Source organism: Hyposmocoma kahamanoa, unplaced genomic scaffold (assembly GCF_003589595.1).
Source record: "Hyposmocoma kahamanoa isolate Upper Pololo Valley unplaced genomic scaffold, ASM358959v1 81, whole genome shotgun sequence".
In the NCBI taxonomy this organism is placed as follows: Eukaryota; Metazoa; Arthropoda; class Insecta; order Lepidoptera; family Cosmopterigidae; genus Hyposmocoma; species Hyposmocoma kahamanoa.
This window is the reverse complement of record NW_020654080.1, coordinates 3,669,910-3,692,788: the sequence shown is the minus strand read 5'-3', so window position 1 is coordinate 3,692,788 and position 22,879 is coordinate 3,669,910. Positions and strand designations below refer to the sequence as shown.

Below are 22,879 nucleotides of genomic sequence, written 5' to 3'. Positions count from 1 at the left end.
CACTTTGTGAGTCCGAAGGCTGAAAAAACGCCAGAAGACGTAGCTGATGAAATTGACAAGCTTTCCAAAAAGAGTAGTTTCAGCGACGAAGGGAACTTCTCTATATCAACTTGTGAGAAGAGTGATACCAGTGATTCTCCTAAGAGTACACTCCAATGGGGTGGCAGTGTGAGTGGGCACCAGCGTGGCAAAGATGGAGGTTCATTCTCGAGTACTGTTTCAAGCCTTTCCGAGTGTTCTTTGGGGTCAAGTGCCTCGAAGGAGGATGATCTTGGTGATACTACTTTGGGAGATCAGGAACAGGCTAAGCTGAAGAAGAAAGGACTGTCTGGATTCTTCAGCCGGTAAGTTTATTAGTTGTAATCATTGTGTATATATTTTTTATGAATGGGTAATAAGTAAATTATAAATATGTCCTTAGTATGATGGAAATGACAATCACCAAGACATTTTAACATCTTGTCTAGGTAATATACAAGGTTTGGATGTGTTTTTTTTTTAATTTTTATGGCTCCATCATGGTTGGATAAAATACTGAGTTTTATTGTGACATTAACTGGTGGTGATGAATTGATCATCGCGGATATTTAGGACTTAATATTTTTTTATCTACTCTTCACTCTGAGCTTCATGTCATAAATAAAACAAATTATTAAAAATATAACTTTCTATAATACAAGTATCCATGGCCTGATTTAAAGGTTTGGGCGCACCTGGGTGCAAGATTTTTTTTATTCACAAAATATTTTTCTAAGTCTGCGCACACTGGCATCATGTGTCTAGGCCAGTCCTAGGTCTGTACCTTTAGCTTCTTCCTAAAGTGGGACAGAACTCTTAAAGTATACATATATCTTATTATTACTTAAATGTATGGGTCATTGAATTCATTGGGTGTCCATGAAAATTATAGCATTCAAGCATTATTTCATCATGAGTAACTGGCATGCCATAAAAGTCAACAAAATGGGAAATTAATCCATTGATTTCTCTTTCTCTTCATAACAAAAGAATTCTGTTCAATAACACAAAAATAGAATAGAACTGTGTTATCATTAAATTTTTGTACCAATTTCCCTGAACATGGGGTGTGAATTTAAACAACTTTACAAATTTAAAATTGGAATGTACAAGGAAAAGCGAATGCAGATAGAAATACAAGAATAAAATATATATAATGTTTAATTGTTTTACTATATTTTATGTTAGCTTAAATTCACAGTAATTATAAAAAGACTTTATTTAAAAGAAATTAATGCAACGCAACATTGAAATTTGAACTCTGCATGTTCATTCTTATATTTATTTGTTAATCTCATTCTAATTGTTAATTAAATCTTGATTATCTCCTCCGCCCAATGGCTCGTAATGTGGATGCTGTATGATGTGGTTTGACGTTTAATTCTCTATAGGACCAATTTGGGATAACAACTTGCCTCAATTGGTTCTTATTTGGGTGTTGTGGTCAATTTCTCAGAGTGAATTCAGGTGCTCTCATAGTCACTACAGGGATTTTGTTTGTGACCAGGTAATTGCTGTGATTGTCTGGCACATTATTATTATGTAATGTCAAATTAACCTGTGTCTATATAATATAAAATTTAGTTATTTAACTTTAAATTTAGCTCATTTACAGTCCATTATGTAAGGTATCATGCAATTGCAGGAAGTACTTACTCTTCAGGAATAAATAATTAGGTAACTACTTTCATATTTAGATTGATAGGTGTTTATTACTAGAAATCATTGATTATTTGTTGGTTCCTGTATTTGTTTTAACTTTGAAATTCAGATACAGAGACACTTTATGATGTTGAAAATCTAGTTCAAATTATTTAAAATAATTATCATCTGTTCCAAACAAGTGAAAACTTTGTTTGTCCATATATTATCATTATGAAAGTAAACTGCAATCTTAGATTTTTTTTATTAGTCAAATATTGTTATGTATTATTTCCTTGTTTTATTAACAATGAGATGAGTTATATTAGTTTTATTATAAAAAAAATTAGATGAGTACCTACTCGTCTCATTTTTTTTAAATTATGTAGTTATATGTGATCAAGTGATACAAAAAATTGTATGAAAAATATATTTATTACTTTGCAATTAATAGATGTAAGCACATTTAAATCTAATAACATGCAATCGGTATTTGTGACATTTCATTTTTGTTTGCACCATACCACAAAAGACTAGGGAAATTGAATGTTGTTTACATTCCTTTACCATAATTTTGTGAATCAATTTTAACCATATCACATGACAGCTCAAATAATCTTTTCTGATATTCTACATTCTTTGAAAATCTGTTACTGATGCCTTCTATGCAGTTGCTAATGTACATGCCTCCCTTGTTTTCTAAATCTTTGTCGAAACAAGTGTGAAGAATAGAAATGGCGCCCTTTTCCGGAGTCTTAAAGAACATTTTCATTGCCCAAGGAAATAATTTTTTGAACATACTCTTCTCAAACAAATCAGTGTTGACGATTCCTGGATGAACAGCGTAGCATTTCACTCTGTAGCCTTCGTCAGATAAAAGCTTATTTACGTATCTTGCAGTCATAAGCTGTAAAAAAAAACATGATAAATAATTGTCCATGCATAATAACAAAGTAAAGAAAAAAAAATCTGATTTTTTATCTAAACAAACATAACGTTGTATATACCTGTGCCAATTTAGATTGCGCATATGCAGCTGTTGTGTCGTAATAAGTCTTCATGTTAATGTCCTCATAGTATATTGTGCCGGGGTAGTGGGCGCATGACGTTACGTTGACAACTCTGGCCGATTCTTCGATCGCACCGCCTTTTTTCAAAGCTGGCAAGAGTAAGTGTGTCAAATAGAAATGGCCCAAATGATTTACAGCTAATTGAGTTTCAATTCCATCTTCTGTCAACTGGAAGTCTCCAAACATAATCCCTGCATTGTTTACTAAGATATGAATTTCCGGATACCTTATCAAAACATTGTCAGCAAATTGTTTAACAGATTTCAGTGATTGCAAATCCAGTTCAAATGCATGTAAGTTTTCCGAATTTTCCATTGTATCCTTGAGTTTCGTGGCCTGTTCTGGTTTTCTGATCCCCATAATAACAACCATGTTGGCTTTGAGAAGGCCTCTGATGACTTCCGTTCCTATTCCGCGAGCACCTCCTGTTATAACGGCAATTTTTTTCTTTGCATCTGGTAACACTATTTTATTCCGCCGTATATTCACCCAGTCGTCGATTAGTCCTCCGACGCCGGCTCCCTGCATGTCCAATGTGTATCGAAGTTCACGCAGTAAGTACTTGATAGGTTTATCTCTATTCCTGTACCAGTATATTAGCGCCGCTGTGCCCAGTACAGCGATAGAGGCGATAGCGAGCGACATTTTGAGGTTATGTTTTCGTCCGTACGACGCGGCGCGGCGGTTACACTGGCATTGCTCGGTTGCTTTCACTCGGGTGGAAATCCTCCACGCTTTCTCTCTAGCGTTGTTTGTATTCAATAATGTACCGTTAGTCCTGTAGAATGTAGATGCGCAGGTTGTTGGCAATGATAGGAATTATCGAAACAATTTGCCACAGAAACAGACCAGCTTGTTAAAATAATGGTTATTAAATTGCGCCCAGTCAAAGTTATACTGCGACAGATACGTGTTATGGGCGACTCGAGCCGGAATGGAATGTGAGTCGATGATGTAATCTGTCACCTGTTTTTCAATAATTACAATATCAATTTTTGACAAGTGACATATCTGCCCCGTTTGAAACTCTGTCCGGTTTAAGTTATTAATTGGCATTCAAGAGCACGTCAAGCAGCAAGAGTTAAATTTAAATAACAGTGTCATTGATTTGCTCTTGACCCTGTGCCTAGTGTAAATATTGTTATGCGTTACATAAAACGCTTTGAAATATTCCATCAGTTTACCAGTACGTTCCAGGAAAATCAAACAGGCTATTTGTTTACGATAATATCTACGCATGCGTTTTACGTGATGGTATTTACACTTTATTGCTGTACAAAATTCAGCACTATGACCAGGACGTTACATTTATATTAAAATAGTCATACACCTGGCCGGTTTCTAATTATGGAATTAACAAAATATAATTCTTGTTTCTTTGTGTTATTGTTGGATGTGTTCGACATTAGGTAACGGTATTACCCAGACGTCGACTCGTATCGATTTCGAATGCCGGGTCAAATTCCATATCACGCTATCTCACGATTCTAGTAATTAATAGCTTACATTATAATACTGGTGATAGCATATCTTGACTTTTATTATAAAAAAAAAACAAAAATCATAAATCAAAAATCATCATAGCATTTATAGCGGTACCATCGTCCATCGAGATTTTAATTATGGGTCTTTGAACTTTTATGAATCGGATTCATTGGAGCATAGCGTAAGATTGCTTTATCAGTCTTAGAAGTCGTCTACCCATCTCGCTATGTTCAAGTTTTGTAAAAAAAAACAACGCCAGTCTTGCTAAATATAGCCTTTACGATGTCGATCGATTTACCTAATTCGATCACGGAAAACTTTATTTTACTTATTGTCCTATGTTTTTCAGAGCGGTAGGAACGGTCGCTTCTGAATGGAGACGATGACGGTACAGACCCTTGTGGGGGTCAAGTGCTTATGACTTTTTTCATAAAATATATAAGTGCGCATTATTTGACGTCCATCTCACCTGGCGGATAGTGACGATGAGGTCGGTGATAACGCATGCACTAAATAATACCTATTCAATATTGCCTTGTAAAAGCCCAAGTTATAGCGTTTAGAGAATAAGTTTGCAGGCAGGGAATTCCACTCCATAGCCGTTCGCCATAGAAATGTGGAAACGTAACGCTTCGTGCGAATCTTTGAAATATCCACCATATAGGGGTGGAACCCAAGCCTAAATCCAATCCCCCGGTGATGGAAAGGCGGAATTAAATTGTGTAATTCCATTGCACAGTCTCCGTGATATATCCTGTAGAATACCGATAAGCAGGTAACTTTACGGCGGTGTTCAAGGCTCTGCAGCTTCGCCTCTACTAATTCTGATTCGCCATCGTGAATGTTTAGTGGCAATGCCTCTCGCTAATATTCAATCGAATAAAAAAACAAATACGCATTTGTCCTCTAAATCACTAGATGGAAAGTGACGATGAGGTCGGGTTTGTAGTATGCACGCACTAAATAATATAAATAAATAAATAACGCACACACTCAACATAGCCCCGCACTAGGGAAACCCTGTGTCGCGGGTGCCATGGACACACACATAGACAACCACATGTACACCCAAACTCACGAGAGAAATAATTGTAGGCCATACAAATATTTCTCCCGGCCCGGGAATCGAACCTGGAACCTCTGCGTGGCAGTCCGGCATGGTAACCGTTCGACCACTGAGGCAGTTTAATACCTCTTCAATCTTGCCTTGAAAAGGCCCTCTTTATAGCGTTTAGAGAATAAGTCTGCAGACATGGAATTCCACTCCATAGCCATTCGCCGTAGACATGTGGAAGCAAAACGCGTCGAATACTGGAACATCGTGATGAAACTTGCATATCGAAGGTTCATATCCCTTGGAAAGTGGGTCAGCGCTGCAGACTATGGCCCAAAAACTTTAATTACACAAGAGACTTGTGCCCAGCAGTAGGACGATGAAGATGTTTATTAAATGCTTTTGCCATAGTAAAAGTAGGAATCCTCGCGTGTTTGAGAGGCCTCTCATCTTTTTATCATCCTTTGTGTCGTAATCAAAATTCTGGACGCCATTGTTTATGTTCGTTGCCCTCTGGTTGCAGAGCGTTGCAAAGCACTTGTTTGATGCAAATAGAAATAAGTGAGTTGGTCGATTGTTTTCGTTTAATGCGTGACTTAACTGCACGATTGTATTACTTACACATGAATTTTTACTACTTAACTTTCATTATAATGGTACAGTACTTGTAAAAGAATAGTACTGTCGAATTGTTAGGTTTTCGCGATTGTTACACATAGGAAATGACTAAGGAAATGACCATTGGACCTTTGACGGGCCCGAAACGTTGCTTTGTTCGAAAAACCTAATGCACGATTTGTATTTGAAAAAATACACTACACAAAACACACAGAGCAGAAGCAATTTAAAAAAGCTCATTATACTATTTACAAGTCATAAAAAGATAAGGACGTTACATATGTTTCTATTATGCAAACACGTAGGAAGAAGATGATTGTTAAATACCCTTGTAGAGGCTTTGTCAAAGGGAAAACAATGGTCATCAAATCTTTCTTCGCAATTGCACAGGAAATCGCTGACGCAAGTATTCACGCAAATCAAATGGAATTGCTCAAGAAATGAAAAATGCATTTAAAATCTTGTTCGAACAATGCAACATAAACTTGAGCAAGTTGGCTGTACATACGTAATAACTATGTACGATGGCCGATACCTTACACCCGATACTTGACCGGGAAAACCTGTTCCGACCGCCCTAAGACTCTTACCATTAAACCTGACATTGGAAGGACTCACTACAAACAAAATACATTGCTGGTACCGTAGGTTTCCATTTTAATGAAAGTAAAATTGTTGCAGCGTTGGACAATATTCAAAGACAAGTATCCGAAACGACAGTTTCTAAGAAAGTGTTAGTACAGACAAAGGTGCGTCTCGGTCGCCTGAACAAGCCTTGATAATAAAACTATTTTAAAAGGCATATCGTGTTACATTGTAAACGTGCTGCAGGTGACGACGAAATTACAAGCTTTATTCGATCGTGACGCAGCCGCAGACTGCGTGTCACCTGATAGTGTTGACGCATCTGCTGTGCTACCTGGTCGACAAAAAAGGGACAAAAAAGATTTACTGTGCTCAAAATAAAGAATGTTGGAACACAACCCTAAGAGATGCACTCGTCCTTTTATGAATACAAAGGCTTATCCGGTTTCTTTTGAAGATATAAATTAGGTCACAACATCTTCATTAGCTCTTGAAAAACTCCACAATCCACCTTAAGTGGTTTCGTTTTTATTGTACTGAAAATGGTCACGGAATTTGAACTCTGAGACAAAGTTTCCAAATACAGCTCTTTTTTAAATAGAAGTCCTTATTGATTTTTAAGAGACTTTTAGCTTGAATCGCCTTGGTCGCATTGAAATGACAATGTCATTGTATCCATTAAAGAGTTCGCATCGGTTGGAAAACTGCAAGGTTTCCTCTCATTCATGCTCCTACGCAATTTTTGATGACTTCCTTTTGCGATAATATTGTCTATGATATTGAGTAATACAACGTTTCGATATCCATGTAGAAAGGTTCGAAAATATCGAATTATTCTCTTGAGGTTATTTCTTAATGTCAAATCGTGCATTTGGCATTGTTTAGATTTTAAGTATATTGATGTTTTTGTTTAGATGGATATCAAGCGTATCTGGGCGTGTTTACACGTTTGTAATATCGATCTCGGGGCCATTATTATTCGCAAACAAATTAGACTAGTGAACTTATTCAGATTACGACCTGAAAAACGTTTAATTAGATAGACTGAAGACTCAACTTCAGGAGTCATACTTCTTATTATTTCAAGTGCTCTTAACGTTTAGTTAGATCAGTGAATCAATCAATTCACCCGTTCACACGCTGGGGCAAGGTTCGTCGCCCTATACCGTTTTGCGTTTCACAATCTGGCTTTCAAAGTTATACCAAGTGTTTCGTAGTTTACATTATCCCTGTTGCTAGGTTGCAGTTAGATCTTCGTGTAAAGTCAAGAAGTTATCTTACTTTAAAGAAACAAAAATATGCCAATTAGAAAAGTTGTTTGCTGGACTATCTTGTATACAATACTTCAGCAAAGGACAACATAACGTATATGTTAAAACCATCTAAATTGATTAGTAGCATGCAGATATTTGTTGTGTTTAGCTAGAATAGATAATCACGCACAATACCTTCTATATACCACAACATCTGCCTGAAGTTACAACTTGTGCAATACTTCAGTTTCGAGACTTCAGATAATGTGTACACTGTGAGCATCTGGCACACAAAACGTATTTTAAACATCCAGCGTATTTGGATCGCCTATTATAAGTGTCAAGTAAGTAGTATGTAGTTCTTGGAGAGTAAACTAAATGTGAAATATTTTTCCCATGAATCTCATTGGATATGAAAAAAAAATTGCATAATTTTCTAAATGATGTAATATTAGCGTGTTAACTTCTGGACGTGTTTAGGCTTAATCTTATTGCCATTTAGGAGGGGTGGAGACCTGGATGATTGGAAACACAGGTTTTACCTACCTTGGACACCATTCTCCCATTATAACCTTGTCAATATCGGTATTTACATTAAAAAAGCAACTGCAATATTGAAAGATGATAATGTTACTTACTTCCATCTGTTTTTTTGTCTTTTTTCTATCTTACATTTACTCCGTCAAGTACAATGATTGCAGCAACACGCAGAATGATTACAGCAACAATTTTAAGTAATAAATTGAAAAACAATTAAGAATTCGCCAAACAAGCTAAACATCTACTTCTTTGGAATCACTTTGTACAAATTGCTATTTCTATGCCGTACTTTCTCAAACTCGTATCGTATAAAGAGTGATTTTTCAGGAGATGGCAAAACTTTCTATTTATTTTAAATTTCTTATCAAGGGTGTTAATTTGGATACATTACTTTAAGAATAGGTAAAAGCCAGTGTATGAATATGAAGGTATTGTGATGTTAAATCACCCTGCAAATTTGTATATACAATCCATTTTTTGCATTAAAAAAAATATTTTAAATTTAAAACTGTTTATTACAAATATTAATAACAAGTTACAGTACATTCAAGGTAGAATCTTAAAATTAAAGATTATTTATCCCTTTCTAGTGAGTTGCGTTAATATGTAAGGTACAACAGTTAAATCAATGACCAGTTTGTGTATGCCTCCTCTGATATTGATCTTTCATATAAAATCTTTTTTCACAGGAAGTTCACACATCCAAACTCTTTTACCATAATTATTGTTATATTTAGGTATATCATACATAGGTAGATGTTATAGTGTACGTAATGAATTCGGTCTAATTTTAACTTTTAACGACTTTATTTTTCCACAATTTTCGGTTATGATTGCTAATTTAACTTTATCAAAGACATTCATTACGTTACAGTACTGAAATAATTGGTCATAATTATCTTTAAATTTATATCTAATTCTAGGAGGTACAATGGTCTTAAGCAATCTTATTTGAAGGCTATAAATATTCTGTAGGAATGTTTTGTACGTACGACCATAGCTCGAAATACAATAATTAATTATAGAGTCAGCCAGTGCCAAATATAACATTCTCAATGTATTATATGGTAGTTTTTGTTTGAGTATACATAACTTGGAAAGTACCGTCCTAAGCTTTCATTAACTTTTTCATTTTCATTAATTTCAGTAACTTTGTGCTTTAAGATAGGATATTTGTGAAAGCAAGGCAACGATTTGTAACATTTGTGAGCTACTGGGAGATTGGGAAGAAGAAAATAAATTTGTATTGGTACTTTTCGTGTGTCTGACAACTATATGTATATCACTTAGCAGTATCGGGAATAGTCGCGTTCCAATGTTTTTGAGCTTTTATTACTTCTGTATCTATATTATGACTACACGCAAAATAGGTGTCTACAGTGGCGAATTTGCAGTCTTTGCCGCCCCAGGCTCCAGGCCATGTAGTCAGTACCACTTTCTCAGCACTCATATACCTACTGGTAAACATATCTATATTTTATACATTTATAAGTAAAATGTACGAAATTTTAGGAAGATTATTGTTGTACGATGCGGTGCGTTGCGGCCCGCCATAATGAGCATAATCCTTTAAAACATTTAGGTACTTTGAGTTATTTCTTGTCATCATCAGTGAATTTTTTGTCACGATTGGCTGCCCCTAAAATCTGGCCACCCTATGTCCGGGCCTAGAGTGGCCAGAGGGCAAATCCACCACTGAGTGCCTAGTCGTAGAGTTGCGGATACCAGCCCGTTACATCATACTGCTCTCCTTACCATAACTAACGTAATCGACATTATTAGCGTAATAGAGTTTTTAACATATCTGGGATCAGCAAAACGAGATCTACAACCCCTCTAATAGTTTTTTTAATATCTTATTTAGTATCCATTTGACTGAAATTTTTTTGGTGTCAATAAAACTTTGGGGGCCAATATCTCGATAGTTACGGAAATGCAAATGCGTCAGTTATGACTAGGCGGTCTGCATACCATACTATCTACCCAATATCACCATCGTTGGTCTTGTGCGTAATGACTAATTAATGTTTACCTAACAATCGAATGCCAGCAGAATTTACTACACATTACCGCCACCTGTTTGTTACGTCACTGCTTATTCACAGGCATTATTATCGATGTGCAATTATGTCATCATTATTTAGAATGTTTCTGCTTTCTTTACAATTCTCTAGCCAAATAGTGGAATTTTTTTATAGGAATGTGAACCTTAATGAACAATGGCTCGTAGTGTTATTATTATGGAAATTTTTGACCGGAAAGAAGTTGAATCCAACAAAGGGTTAAGCGCTAAATAATAACAGATAGTGTTTTTTAAGAGAGTTGTATTTGTGTTCTCATAACAAAAAAATATTATGTGATTGTGTATTTTCATTTGTGATAAATCATTTAGAATGTGCCAGACAACCACACCAATTGTCGGGTCTCAAACTAGGGAATTCCCTGTGCCACAGTAACGGAATTCATTTTAGGACACTACTATGATATACAAAAGTTCATTTCCCAAGTTGGTTCTACCGGGAACCTCAGCATACAGCGCCCACAGTGTAAATCTTGGGACCACGGAGCATGTCTATTTAAAAGTATCTTTTAAAATATAATATTTTTTACTGCCTAGGCACTTCTGAGATACTTATAAGACACTGTGATGTGTTAGAAGTTCAGCAGGGCTAGCACGACAGTCGCGACTAGCGCGAAAGCAACACAGATGCTAGAATAGCAGCCTTTGTCGCTCTCGCGCAAGTCGTGTCCTGTAGTGCTAGCACAACTGGACTATTATTCAATACCAGTTATATCTGTTAATGCAATTGAAACAAATATATTAGCCCTGGTTTCGCCTAAAACCTATAAACGACGTTTGTTTAGAATTTCATCGATGTAGTACTCGTTGTTACCATCTCTATTATATTGGTCCACTTTATAACGTCAAAAGTGACCAGATAATAATAATTACGAGTGAATAAGGCACAGTTAGCGTTGCTATGGCCGGCATTTTGTAAATTCGTGACTCATATTTGAGTCATACAAGACGCCGATCGCCATTGCAATGGCGTGGGAAGTCATGGTCTTGGAACCATAAAACTGAAATGGGTAATTAGGATCTAACCAATCGACTGGTTTACTACGAATTTGTAAATTGTACAAGAGCAAAGGTATATATGTAATCTCACACTATTAGAGCTAAACTTTCTGTCACGATTTTCTTAGAGATCCCGGCAAAGCACTCTGGCATTGTAGATTAATAACACATTGCACTAAATAATCAAATGGTCGCTTTTGCCTGATATAACAAGTTCAGGAACCTTTTTTTAATGTGAACTAGACTAACGCTTGGTGCATTCTCACTTGATATTAAGCGACGATTTGAGTTAATACGCGATTGTCTAGCCTTGAATAGCCCTAAATTGTAGCCTTTGGGTAGCATACATGACGTCAGTGCATCAGGAAGCATGCCACAAAGGGCTTTATGTGAATTGGTGGTAAGTCAATGACAAGGATGAAGTGTTCGACTTTCTAGTAGACCGAACGAGAAATGGTGAGGATGGAACTAAATTGTAAATTGAACTAAGTTGTAAGAACTTAAACACAGCTGTAGAGGTTTCTCACAATATGTCAAGAGTCCAAACCACGTCCAAACGTATCAAGATATTGCATACTTGTGCGCTTGTAAGCAAAAAGTATCGCCGAACTGATAAACTTAACATTTCAATGTCCATTGGACGTAATCTGACATTTACGTAAAACAGCAGAACAATGAAATGATAATACGTGTTACCAAAGAACTTTTACGAAATTTGTCATAATTTAGTCTGATTACGTTTAAATTTCGTTACCGAAATGGTTTTCAAGTAATGTTTTTTTGTATGAATTTGGCTATGTCAGGAATACAACAAGTTTTGCGGATAGCAAACATTGTGAATATGATATTTTAATTTTGTATATCAAAAAATAAAATAAAATAAAGAGGACTCTTGATTTACATCTCAAGGCTAAAGACACACGTGTGGCATTTCACGGCGTTTCATTAAGCCCGTTTTAAGCCACTTTATTAACTTTCATGGTTATTCACTGAATGATTGTCACTAGTTAAAGCCGCTTGAAAAGCAACCATATATTTGGCGACTACAAAACCATTACTTCAAGGTTTTACAACGCGTTTTCTCTAGCACTTATTACAATAGTCTATAGTTACTATCTGGAGTAGATGACGTGATATTCGTAACTACAGTGAAAGCGAACCACCATTACGAAAGTTGCATGGAATGGTTAAATTTAATAATTTGAGTAGGTACCAGTTAACTTTCTTAATTTTGTTCAACGTTTTGTTAGATGCTTCGTGACCGCATAGACTTTTTGTTATAGATATTTGAGAATAAGTATTTTTTGGTGATTGGGTAATAAATCTATTTATTCAGTAAATGTGAGCGGCGAATAATTACTCATTAAACACCATCAATGATGAGTAATGAATGACATTGTTCTAACCTATTAGTCGCTGTTAAAAAGAAATATACGCCATGATTGCCTTCCGATCTCGTCACGTCATGCTATTGACTTCACGCCCCATTTCCTTCAGCCGTCTTCGTTTGTTCAACTACCCCTATTATCGGGCCCGATCAGACCCGAAAACCTCAAACTGAGTCAGTGAACTTTAGAAGTCGAATAGAATTCTGTATTTGAATTGTATATCAACGCGTTATATTAATGTAGTTTGATGTGACCCCAAACCATTTTTTCACTTCGTACACAACCCAAACAGCTAAAATGCTCCAAAAGTTTTTTCATAAGAAGTTTTAGAATTCTTTGTCGTCTGGTTGATTTTATATTCAAGCTGATGTTAGTTGTCAACGTTTTATAATGGAGTATTTTCCATTTGAAATTTTTAGATGACTCAAAGTAAACTAAGTACGTAATGAAAACCAAAGGTCATCAAATGGATCGTCATCATCTCGACTCGAAGCTTGCTTGCTTGATTGCTGGGTGATAGCAATTACGAACCAATAGATTGAGATTGTGACACATTTACGAGGTCGCAATGAATGGACTCTTTATACAAAAGAGCAATTTAGTCTAAGGCCTTAATCGGTCTCTAAATGTGGCTTTTAAATTATGTCAAATGTTTGGAATGATTGTTTGGAATCAAAGTAATAGATGGTCTTCTTTAGGAGGTCAAAGATGTCATGTCGGTTAGGAAATATTCGTATGGATGTATATCAAGCAGTAATTATTTGAATGCTCTATTCATTTGGGTCTACAGAGGATTTAAGAACTGGATTAGAAAAAACCTTTCCTGTTTTGTTAATCTTTCGTCGTTTTTATTTGTCGACGGGAGAAATGTTCGAAAGATTCCACATAACTCGAGGCCGTGCCGTACGTACGCCGTCCTGGGGGGAAATCAAGTTATGTGGGATTGCTACCCACCGCCTAATTGCAAAACCCTCTCCACTCTCCCCCCTCTTCTACGGAATGTAACCAATGCTTCTCATGCATATCGCCTTTTCCTCCTCCTGGCTTCTGATCCTCTCTACTACTTGCTTCGTGCTACCACCACACAAGTTGGCTTTCCGGAATCGCTGACGTATTTATGTGGACGACTAGAGCTCTCCACTTTGGCTGTCCACGACTCCGATGTCCCCTATTAGTCGCCTTGTACGATAAACCGACGACCGGTACGACAGGGCATGCCGTAGTTCTATTCTTGTGCCCGAAACTACAGGGGTCAAGAATAATTGTACCTAGTAAAAATTTGTATTTCCCAATTCAAAGGCCTCTTATCGCTTACAACCAACGACAATACACTTCTATAAAATCAAATATTATGTAGACATTTTCTCGTATACAATAGCTTTGTAATATCATTGTAATTTCCACCATACACGAGCACCGAAACGTCCTTGCATTATCTACAAAACAATCATATTGGATGGACTTCAGCTGTATACAATGACTATATTTTCCTTATTTGCAATCTTCATTTTCACTGTTGGCATCATCTGTTTAACTTACCATTACAGTTTTTTTGTTGTCTGCTTGACCGGCCCGTCTTCCGGAGGGCGCAATCGACTGGAATACCGCCGAATGACCTAGAAAAGTACTCACCGATAACATAGTATTGATTTTTTTTAAACAAATACTCGTTTTAAGGAGGATGGTGTGTGTATTGTAGTCTGGTCTTAGGGTATGTGTGTGTGTGTGTATCGAAACTCCTGTCGTGAGTCCTTAAAACCGTTTTATGAACAAATACGAGATGGATATTGTATAACTGGAGCGACCTGTCAAAAATATTTGGCACTTTTGTCAAAGAGGGAATATAGAGCCACAAACGATGGGATAAAGATAGATAAATATCATAAATCGTACTCGAAAATTCTAAAATAATACCTAATTAGTCACAGTTATCAATATCTTATAAATGATTACCATGTCGATATTTGTGACGTACTTACAGTGGAAATTATTCACGATATAGTGACGTAATTACGAACGATCCGTAAATAGTTCGGTATTGAGCGTCGTTTGAAATGAAAATTACATGAAATTAGAGAACGATTTATGTCGTCCTCGTGTGTGAAAATTGTTCCTCTTGGCTGCTATATTAGTTCATTGCAATACAAAACTTCCACTGGTTAACTACAATTTCTTATTAGACTTCAAAACAGCAATATTGAACTAAACCAGACATTCCCAAACTTTTTTCTGTTCTGCGTAGACTAATAAGGGTTTTTTTCTTCACGTGTGTTTTTGACAGCTAACACTTCGATAAATGTAACTTTATAGTGAGAAACCTTATAAAAAAACACAAGTTAAGTTAATCAAAATCAATGTTTAATAACTCCATGTTTTGTTTGTTATGAAATATTTCATAGGTAATTTATATGCCTACATAAGAAAGTTAAGTATATACATAGGCACTGTGTAATGTGGATTATTCCATTTGTGGAAAGTAAAAATTTTAGTCAAGGCTTGACTAAGTGGGATTCACTCTCGTGGACCCTCATTAACGTCATGCGACCTCCTTTTTCCGCTGGCATGTACCCCTTGTAGGTTAGAGTGGACAATTGAGTTGAGACCACTTTGGGAATCATCGAACTAAATAAACTCAATACTTGTGTTAGTTTTATTTGGCGGAAATGCTGTGTCTGGAAGAAATCAGTCATTCAGGAGATAAACAGTAGTGTGTTTTTAAGATACAAAGTACAGAAGTGGTAAGCGACACATCTACTAATAATTTCTACTTCAATCATAAAGACTGCACCCGTTAACCTGAGACATAAAGTTGACAAATCCTATGTACCTGTAGTATATTCAACTATGAATCATAATTATGGGAACCTAATTAACGAGTCGCGGTAGACAGCTTATGTGAGGTGAAGGTGGTGGTGTAGTTGAAACGCCTTTTAACTGTCAGGCACTACCTTTTTTTTTTTTTTTTTTTTTTTGTAGCTGTGGCAGCCCAGTTGAATAACGCTTACTTCTCAATTCAGATGCCCAAATTTCGAATCCTTGTTTCAGCATATACTTGTGACTTCAATTTCTAAATTGTATTTGTGAATGTTGGGTAGCAATTCCTCTCGCTAACTGTGATAAAAGACATCGAGATGAAACCTGTGTGTTAAAGATGGTTTACAACATTTGGAAAAACACTGAAATCCTCATCCATGGGGCCAGTATGAGTGTGTAAATTTTTTTTATAATACCAAGTGACGTGACGAACTAGTCGTGCGCCTGATTGTAAGCCACACGCCTATCCATAACAGTTGCAGTGTCACTCGGAGCTTTAAATCTCAAAGATCTGAGGGGCACTACCACTGCGCCCGTCACTCTGAGACGTAAGGTGACAAGTCCCATAATGCCTGTAATTTTACCATCCTTAAATCCTCTTAGTAAACAAGACTCGTGCTCAAAAGTGGACGTATAATGGGTTGATTGTGTTGATGCACCTGTCCCGCGTAATAGAACAACACGATACGAAATATCATTAATTTCACACTATTTACACACATAAATCATAATATTATCAAGCAATGTACGCGGAAATCAGAGATAGCATCTGCAGTCTGTAACTCGTAGGTTATCAATAATATTTTAAAAATATATTTTCCCGATGAAATTATTCCATTACGAGTTAGTGGTTTTGTTATCGACGATGATCGAAGGAAATTAGCCGGGTAAAAGATGAACATGGACGATAAAGCACTCGTGTGCTTTATCGTCCATGGAATTTATGCTTATCAGTATTGGAGGTCAATAACAATGGCTGTACGACACCCGCATTCTAACCATAACGAGCACAAGGGAATTTTGTACGTTATTAACGTACTGTAGCTCAGAAAAGATCGCCGCTCAGGAAATTTCAAGTAATTTTAAGGGAGTCGCCACACTTACCGACACGGAATCGCGTTAAGCCGGTCAGAAAAGGTATTATGTCCATGCATGAGGAGCGAAAAAGACGTTGCGCCTTTCACGTTGGCGGTCCGAGCGGAAGCGTAATAAAGCTTTTTCAGTAGGGGTAGCACGACAAGACACGTCTTGTACGAGAGCGACATAAAGCGCTTACGTAGATATACTTCTATTTTCGCAGACAGAATAGCAAAATCTCGCGCGTTTACGTCGCTTTCGCGCAAGTCGCGTTCTGTTGTGCTAGCCCTACTTACCTGACCGACATAATGCGTTAATACGATTCCGCGTTAATATGTGTGGTCTCTCCCTAAAGAGTAAAGAACTCCCTATATTGTTATATACAAGATTATTTTAACTATAGTTCGTAACACTCTATTTCTATAATACTCTAGGTCTATTTATGTAAGACAATGTATGTTGGTTATATCATTTTTATTCATAATATTCTCGTTTTATTTTGACTTGATTTGGGTTCAAAAGTAAAAATTGCCAATTTTCGATTTTAGCGGTGCGGTTTGCTAAGAGAAGAATATCGCAACGCTTGGTGTAAAGTCCAATCTGTAAAATGGCAACTTTTGAGCACAGAGGAAACAAACAAACATTCTACAAACGAATGAATAAATGGATGAGTTATAAAATTTCACATGTACATAATTTGTTTCATGTGGTTTGTCTTATTTTTAACCGACTTCAAAAAAGGAGGAGGTTCTCAATTCGACTGTATGTTTTTTGTGTGTACTCCGGTATTTGTTAAGCAATTTCGAAGATTCTTTTTTGTTGGAAAGTAGGTACCTCAATATTGGTCCTATTTAAATTTGAAGAAAATATTCCACATATGTTATAATTATTGTAACTTTCACATGATATGATAAAATCACTTTGATGTATAGTCGCATGTGACTTTATTAAACGATATGAATTTTGTTCTTTTTATTCATCGGTCGTATAGTTTCTCTCTGTTTCATAACAACTAACAAGCAATCGTTTACTAAACCGAGATATTTCATCGACTTATGCTTGTTAAAGTTATCAAATCAATCAGTTGTAGTTATATAATTGGAATAACGTCGTGTGGCAAAGCTGCGTGACGAAATGTTTGTAAATCGTCATAAATTGTTTTCTTTATTCTTTATGCTCTGGCCACACAGAGGCGGCCGCGGAAGCGTTCCTGGCGCGAGAATTTTTGTAATGTACGAGTTCATATGAACCCTGCCATATTGAAACGCGCGGTGAGGCCTACGACTTGTTTATCTCGTCATTTGGTAAAAAAAGAAAACCTGGATAGCAAATAGCAGTATGTGTTTGTTCAATGCGAAGTACTAGGAATGTGGTACTTTCGCAGGATTAGCGTCAATAAAAGAAGAAATTCTTCTTCATTACTATCCGACAGTGACATGGTGCTTTCTTTATCTGTGTTGAAAACTTAGAGGATGAAAAAAAGGCTGGAAATGGCCTTTGCGCCGCTTTCTGTGCTGTGTGGTACGCCCCGCCACGCATATGCTTCCCGCAGGTCCGCACCCGGATCGCTTTTCCCGCTATATCGCGTCTGTGTGTCCTGATGTTTATTCTTATTTATTTGCGGTACATGATTTAGGCATAGTACATGTTTTTATATTAATAATGATATCAATTTATGGCCCCTAAACAGGGCACAGCAAATAGTAGAAGAGAGGACTAGTCTCATAATTGTTACACTTACTTAATATACAATTAGGTACCTACCAAAAGTTTTATATAATTTAATATTGCTAGATTAATCGACGTTCAGATTATTTTAAAAACTCTATAACTCATGCAGGAGATTTCCTAGTTTACAAGAACGTTGGTGATTAACATTGTCACGTAAAATGGGTTTAAAAAGTTCTAAAAGTGGCAGCACCGCCGACGCTACACGGGCTTCGTTCTTTTCGCTCGTATTACGTGGATATAAAGCTTTTTCTGACCGGCTTATCACCATTCTGTGTCGAAGTGTGGTGATTCCCTTAAGCGACAAAATGGCCGACGATGTTACGCGTTTGTCGAATAAAAACCCATCCACTCTAACCTTGACTAGACCAAATAGTAGCTTTCGGCAGTATATTCCATTCCGTTGTCGTATGCATGATCAATGATGAAGTAAAGCGCTTGATTCTTCAAATCCCATCCGTAGCTTATCCCGTAAAGGTGAAATTAATCTTTACGTTTTACGTACTGCGCATACTTCACGACATGTGTCCGAAGTTCAAGAAGACAAGTTCTTAAGACCTTCCGATCCCAGTAATGCTCAGATTACTGCTTAGCGGCAGAAATAGGTAAGGTGGCAGCACTTCCCTAGACGAACTCTTTTACAATAGCTCTACTTCTCCTGAACGACTCCACCAGTTCTTGACAATTAGCCTCTTTTCTATTCGCTAGTGTATTGGCGCTTTCACGTTTCAGGAACACAGTTGAGTTAACATTTTTCTAGTAATTACCTCTATTATAACGTGAATGGATTGGACGAGAGGTGTAATGATAAGATGACAAAATATAACACTGAAAAGCTGATGAGTCAGGAGCTTTTTGAAGTACCTACTGTAGAAATAAGGCTATAATAAGGCAAATAATAATTTAGTACTAGCATAAACGATACAAATGCGTTTAAAATTTAGATTTCCAATACAAGAATTCGTGCGAATACTAGTTTGCATTTGATATAGCCACGGTATACTTTATATTTTTGTAATGAAAAGTTTTTACGTACGAAACTCATTCGTAACTAAGCTATTGTTCTTACATTTGTTATACTCATGTTATACGCATGCATGATATGCTATCATACTATGTACTCCTATGAGTATGATGCTTATACTATTACCTACAAGCAATTCTCGACTTTGGGACTGACTCTATAATCTCTATACCCTCAACCAGTTACGTCCCTGACAAACCTCTTCTGCCTCCTTCATTTGCATCACGTTTATTATTAGTACTTTTAATCGGGTCTGTTTAGGGACGTTCTCTATCTAGTTGAGATATGTATGCCGAGGTCGATTTTTCCCCACTTTTTCGTCCGCGAATGTTAAAACATGGAAATACTACTACATTCAGTAAATACCTGTTTTCATGCAAGTAACATGTAATGTGTAACAATATTGCATACTACGTTGCATGTTCGCATACCGTATCACAGTGTCAAAATTTACATTGTATTTGTGCCTTATTTTACGTAATTCTCGCTTTCGCTTTGGCTTTCATTTGTTTTTTAGCAATATAGTTTTTGTTATGAGAAATAGTACATGTATTTTAAAACATTCGATGTATGATATTGGTATTGTTTCCTTGCAGAAGATATATTGATTGATTTACAAGTAATTTATATTTGATGTGCTTTCATATTAGGCTATAATTCATATGTGTAATCGTAATCACATCACAACGAGATCTGGTTTTTTTATAACTGAACTAGATCTGTCATTTCTTTCGAGGTTTATATTATTTTAGTTTTGTATTTGTTGGTGTCATTCTGTGCTGGGATCGAAATGTAGTGGCCATTTTCACCTCAAAAAAATTATGACTAAGAATCTGCTATCTTATCTCAAAAAATCCTTGTCGAACTTATACGATAATATAATCTAGTCTCTGTTTAGTTGATAACAAAATCAAACCCGCATTCCTTGACCTCGACTTGACCACATTCCGGTGGCTCATTTTTTACATCTTCCTGGGGTCCTCTCGCGTCTGAGGTTGGAAAACAACGTGGCAATCTTGACTTGTCCGAGTTGGTATTGCAACCGAACCATTCCGCTACCGACACCTAGTTTTCTAGCGATTTTGTCCCGGATGATAAGCTAGAGCAATTTGTACTTATCGTTCCTCATGACGTGATCGAAGTAGGTACGACATCTTTCTGTGCTTAATGGTGTTCAAAAACTTTTCATCATCATCAACCTATTTTTCCATCAACCTAGCCTTGTAAACGTTTTATTAAAAAAAAAAACCGACCTCAAACGTTCGTAGAATTACTATCTTTTTGCCAAGTTTATACATGTAGCACAGAGAAGAAATTTACAGTTTCGAAATGTAAATAAAATAAAATAAAATAAACGCGTAGAAAAGGCGTAACAAATCTAAGGATTCTGGCTCCTAAACTAGACAAATGTATGTGTCTTAGGAGACAGTGTCAAGTATTACCTATATAAATATATTTTAAACAACTATTGAAATCGTTTACGGGATTTTGCGCGAAACTCAAGATCTTACCAACAAAAAAAAAGAATCACTAGATGTCACTAGCGGCTACGAATGCCGAAAGCCGGTATAAAGATCTATAACAAAAAACAAATAGGAGAATTTCGACGGCTCGCTAACATGGAGCAATGCTACGGTGCAGCATGAACGTGGGTTCCAAGTCTCACTCAGTCGAAAAATTTTTCTACGTGTTCGATTTTTGCATTCATAATCACAAAAAAAGAATCATCAAAACCGGTGCACAAGGTTATCGCGTAACATACATACAAAAACTAGTACAGTCGAATTGAGAACCTCCTTTATTTTGAAGTAGGTTAAAAAAAGTGTGGAGTGGGATAATAACGGCTGAAGAATGAATTGAAATAGAAAGACATCAATATTATTTTTAATATTGTTATTACCATGCGTTATACAAGAAAACGTGCTGTATACACCTTATTAAATGTATAAAATATAGTTCAAAAACACCTGTACACCAGTCTCTTGCCGGTATTTACGCATGCGGTGTTTTTCTATGACGTCTCTTGATATTTAAACTATATATTTGCCCGCTATCGTCATTATGGGTGCTGATAAGTGTTTCGAGATAATGTAAGTTTGTACTTTATTGTTTGTGTTTTTAATAATAACGTAGGATTTACATTGTCAAATAATCGTTGTCGAGTTTAGTCTCCATGGGTGACCAGTAGACTGACTGCCCACAAAGACAGTCTGACAGAAATTCAAAATTAGAACGACTTCTGGCCGAAAGACGACAAAGGTCATTCTCACCAAATCGCTGATATGAGATGACTCTATCAACTGTACCTGGTCGATATTCCCTTCCGGCGTTTTTTTGTCATCTTGTATGCGACTAGTCCAGGAAAGGAATTCCCTGTCTTCGACTATGTTTCCGAGCACTTACGTATACAATCCGAGTACCTTTAAGGTACGACTGAATAGGCGTCTTCTGGGCGAGCTTTTTTTGTAGCAGTTGAGCACCTTATCCAGGGTAGTACTGCCACCTTACGTATTTCTGCTGCTAAGCAGTTATGTCAGCGTTACTGTGTTCCGGTTTTGAAGGGTAAGGATGCTGGTGAAATTTCAGCCACATGGGACTTGTCAACGTATAAATCAGGGTGACGGGCGCAGTGGCAGTGCCCCTCAGATCTTGTGTGTCACAGCAACTGTTATGGACAGGCGTGGTAGCTTACCACCAGACGCACGACTAGTTCGTCCCGTCACTTGATATTATAAAAAAAAGAGATCGTTCCATCGTAGACCCTTTCCTTGGTCAAAAGCACGTCCATTTACTTTAAAAAAGACTACTTACCTGGGCTTCCTAATATTATACAGATAGATCGTATATAATTCTCGTAATATGTTGAACTATTTGATTTACTAAATTGACATTATATTTTTGTATACGTTAAGGTTAAAAATCTGTCGATATTCTTAATTGAAAATTATTCACTTGTCGTTGTGTCCTTCACGGTGTTTTTTACCTTTCTGAATAGCTTTTCAGAATGTGTCTTAACTTATTATAACATGTTAAGAAGAATATTAATTTTTCATAGTAGCAGATGTACAATTAATACGAGGAATAAAAATTATCTGGTTGCTCTTGACTGCCGTCTTTACAAAGTCACGAATACGATCAAAGAGCCATACATGCGGTAATAATAAGATTCCAGTTGATATTCAAAATTTGCCATTTACGAGGTCTCAAACTATAGTGAAACAAAAACTTTATTCTAAAGGTTATTTATTATTTAACTGCCTCCGTGGCCGAACGGTTACTATGCCGTTCTGCCACGGACGACTGCCATGCAGAGGTCCCAGGTTCGATTCCCGGGCCGAGAGAAATATTTGTATGTCCTACATTTATTTGTCTCGTGAGTTCGGGTGTAATTTGTAATTGTCTATTTGTGTGTCCATGGCACCCGCGACACAGGGTTTCCCTATGTCGAGTGTGTGCGTTATTATTATTATTATTATTATGCATTGTCTACGTAGTTTTTGTCATA

General features: G+C 36.6%; 1 protein-coding gene across 1 annotated transcript; it reads right to left on the bottom strand.

Moving 5' to 3' along the window:
- Positions 1 to 2,126: 2,126 nt before the first annotated feature.
- Positions 2,127 to 3,908, bottom strand: LOC113234118 (retinol dehydrogenase 11-like). Its single transcript, XM_026469377.1, has 2 exons — positions 2,667 to 3,908; positions 2,127 to 2,566 (listed from the first exon to the last, which is right to left on the bottom strand). The coding sequence occupies exons 1-2, from the start codon at positions 3,372 to 3,374 to the stop codon at positions 2,213 to 2,215; spliced, it is 1,062 nt and encodes a 353-aa protein (XP_026325162.1). The 5' UTR covers positions 3,375 to 3,908; the 3' UTR covers positions 2,127 to 2,212.
- Between the last annotated feature and the right edge of the window lie 18,971 nt (positions 3,909 to 22,879).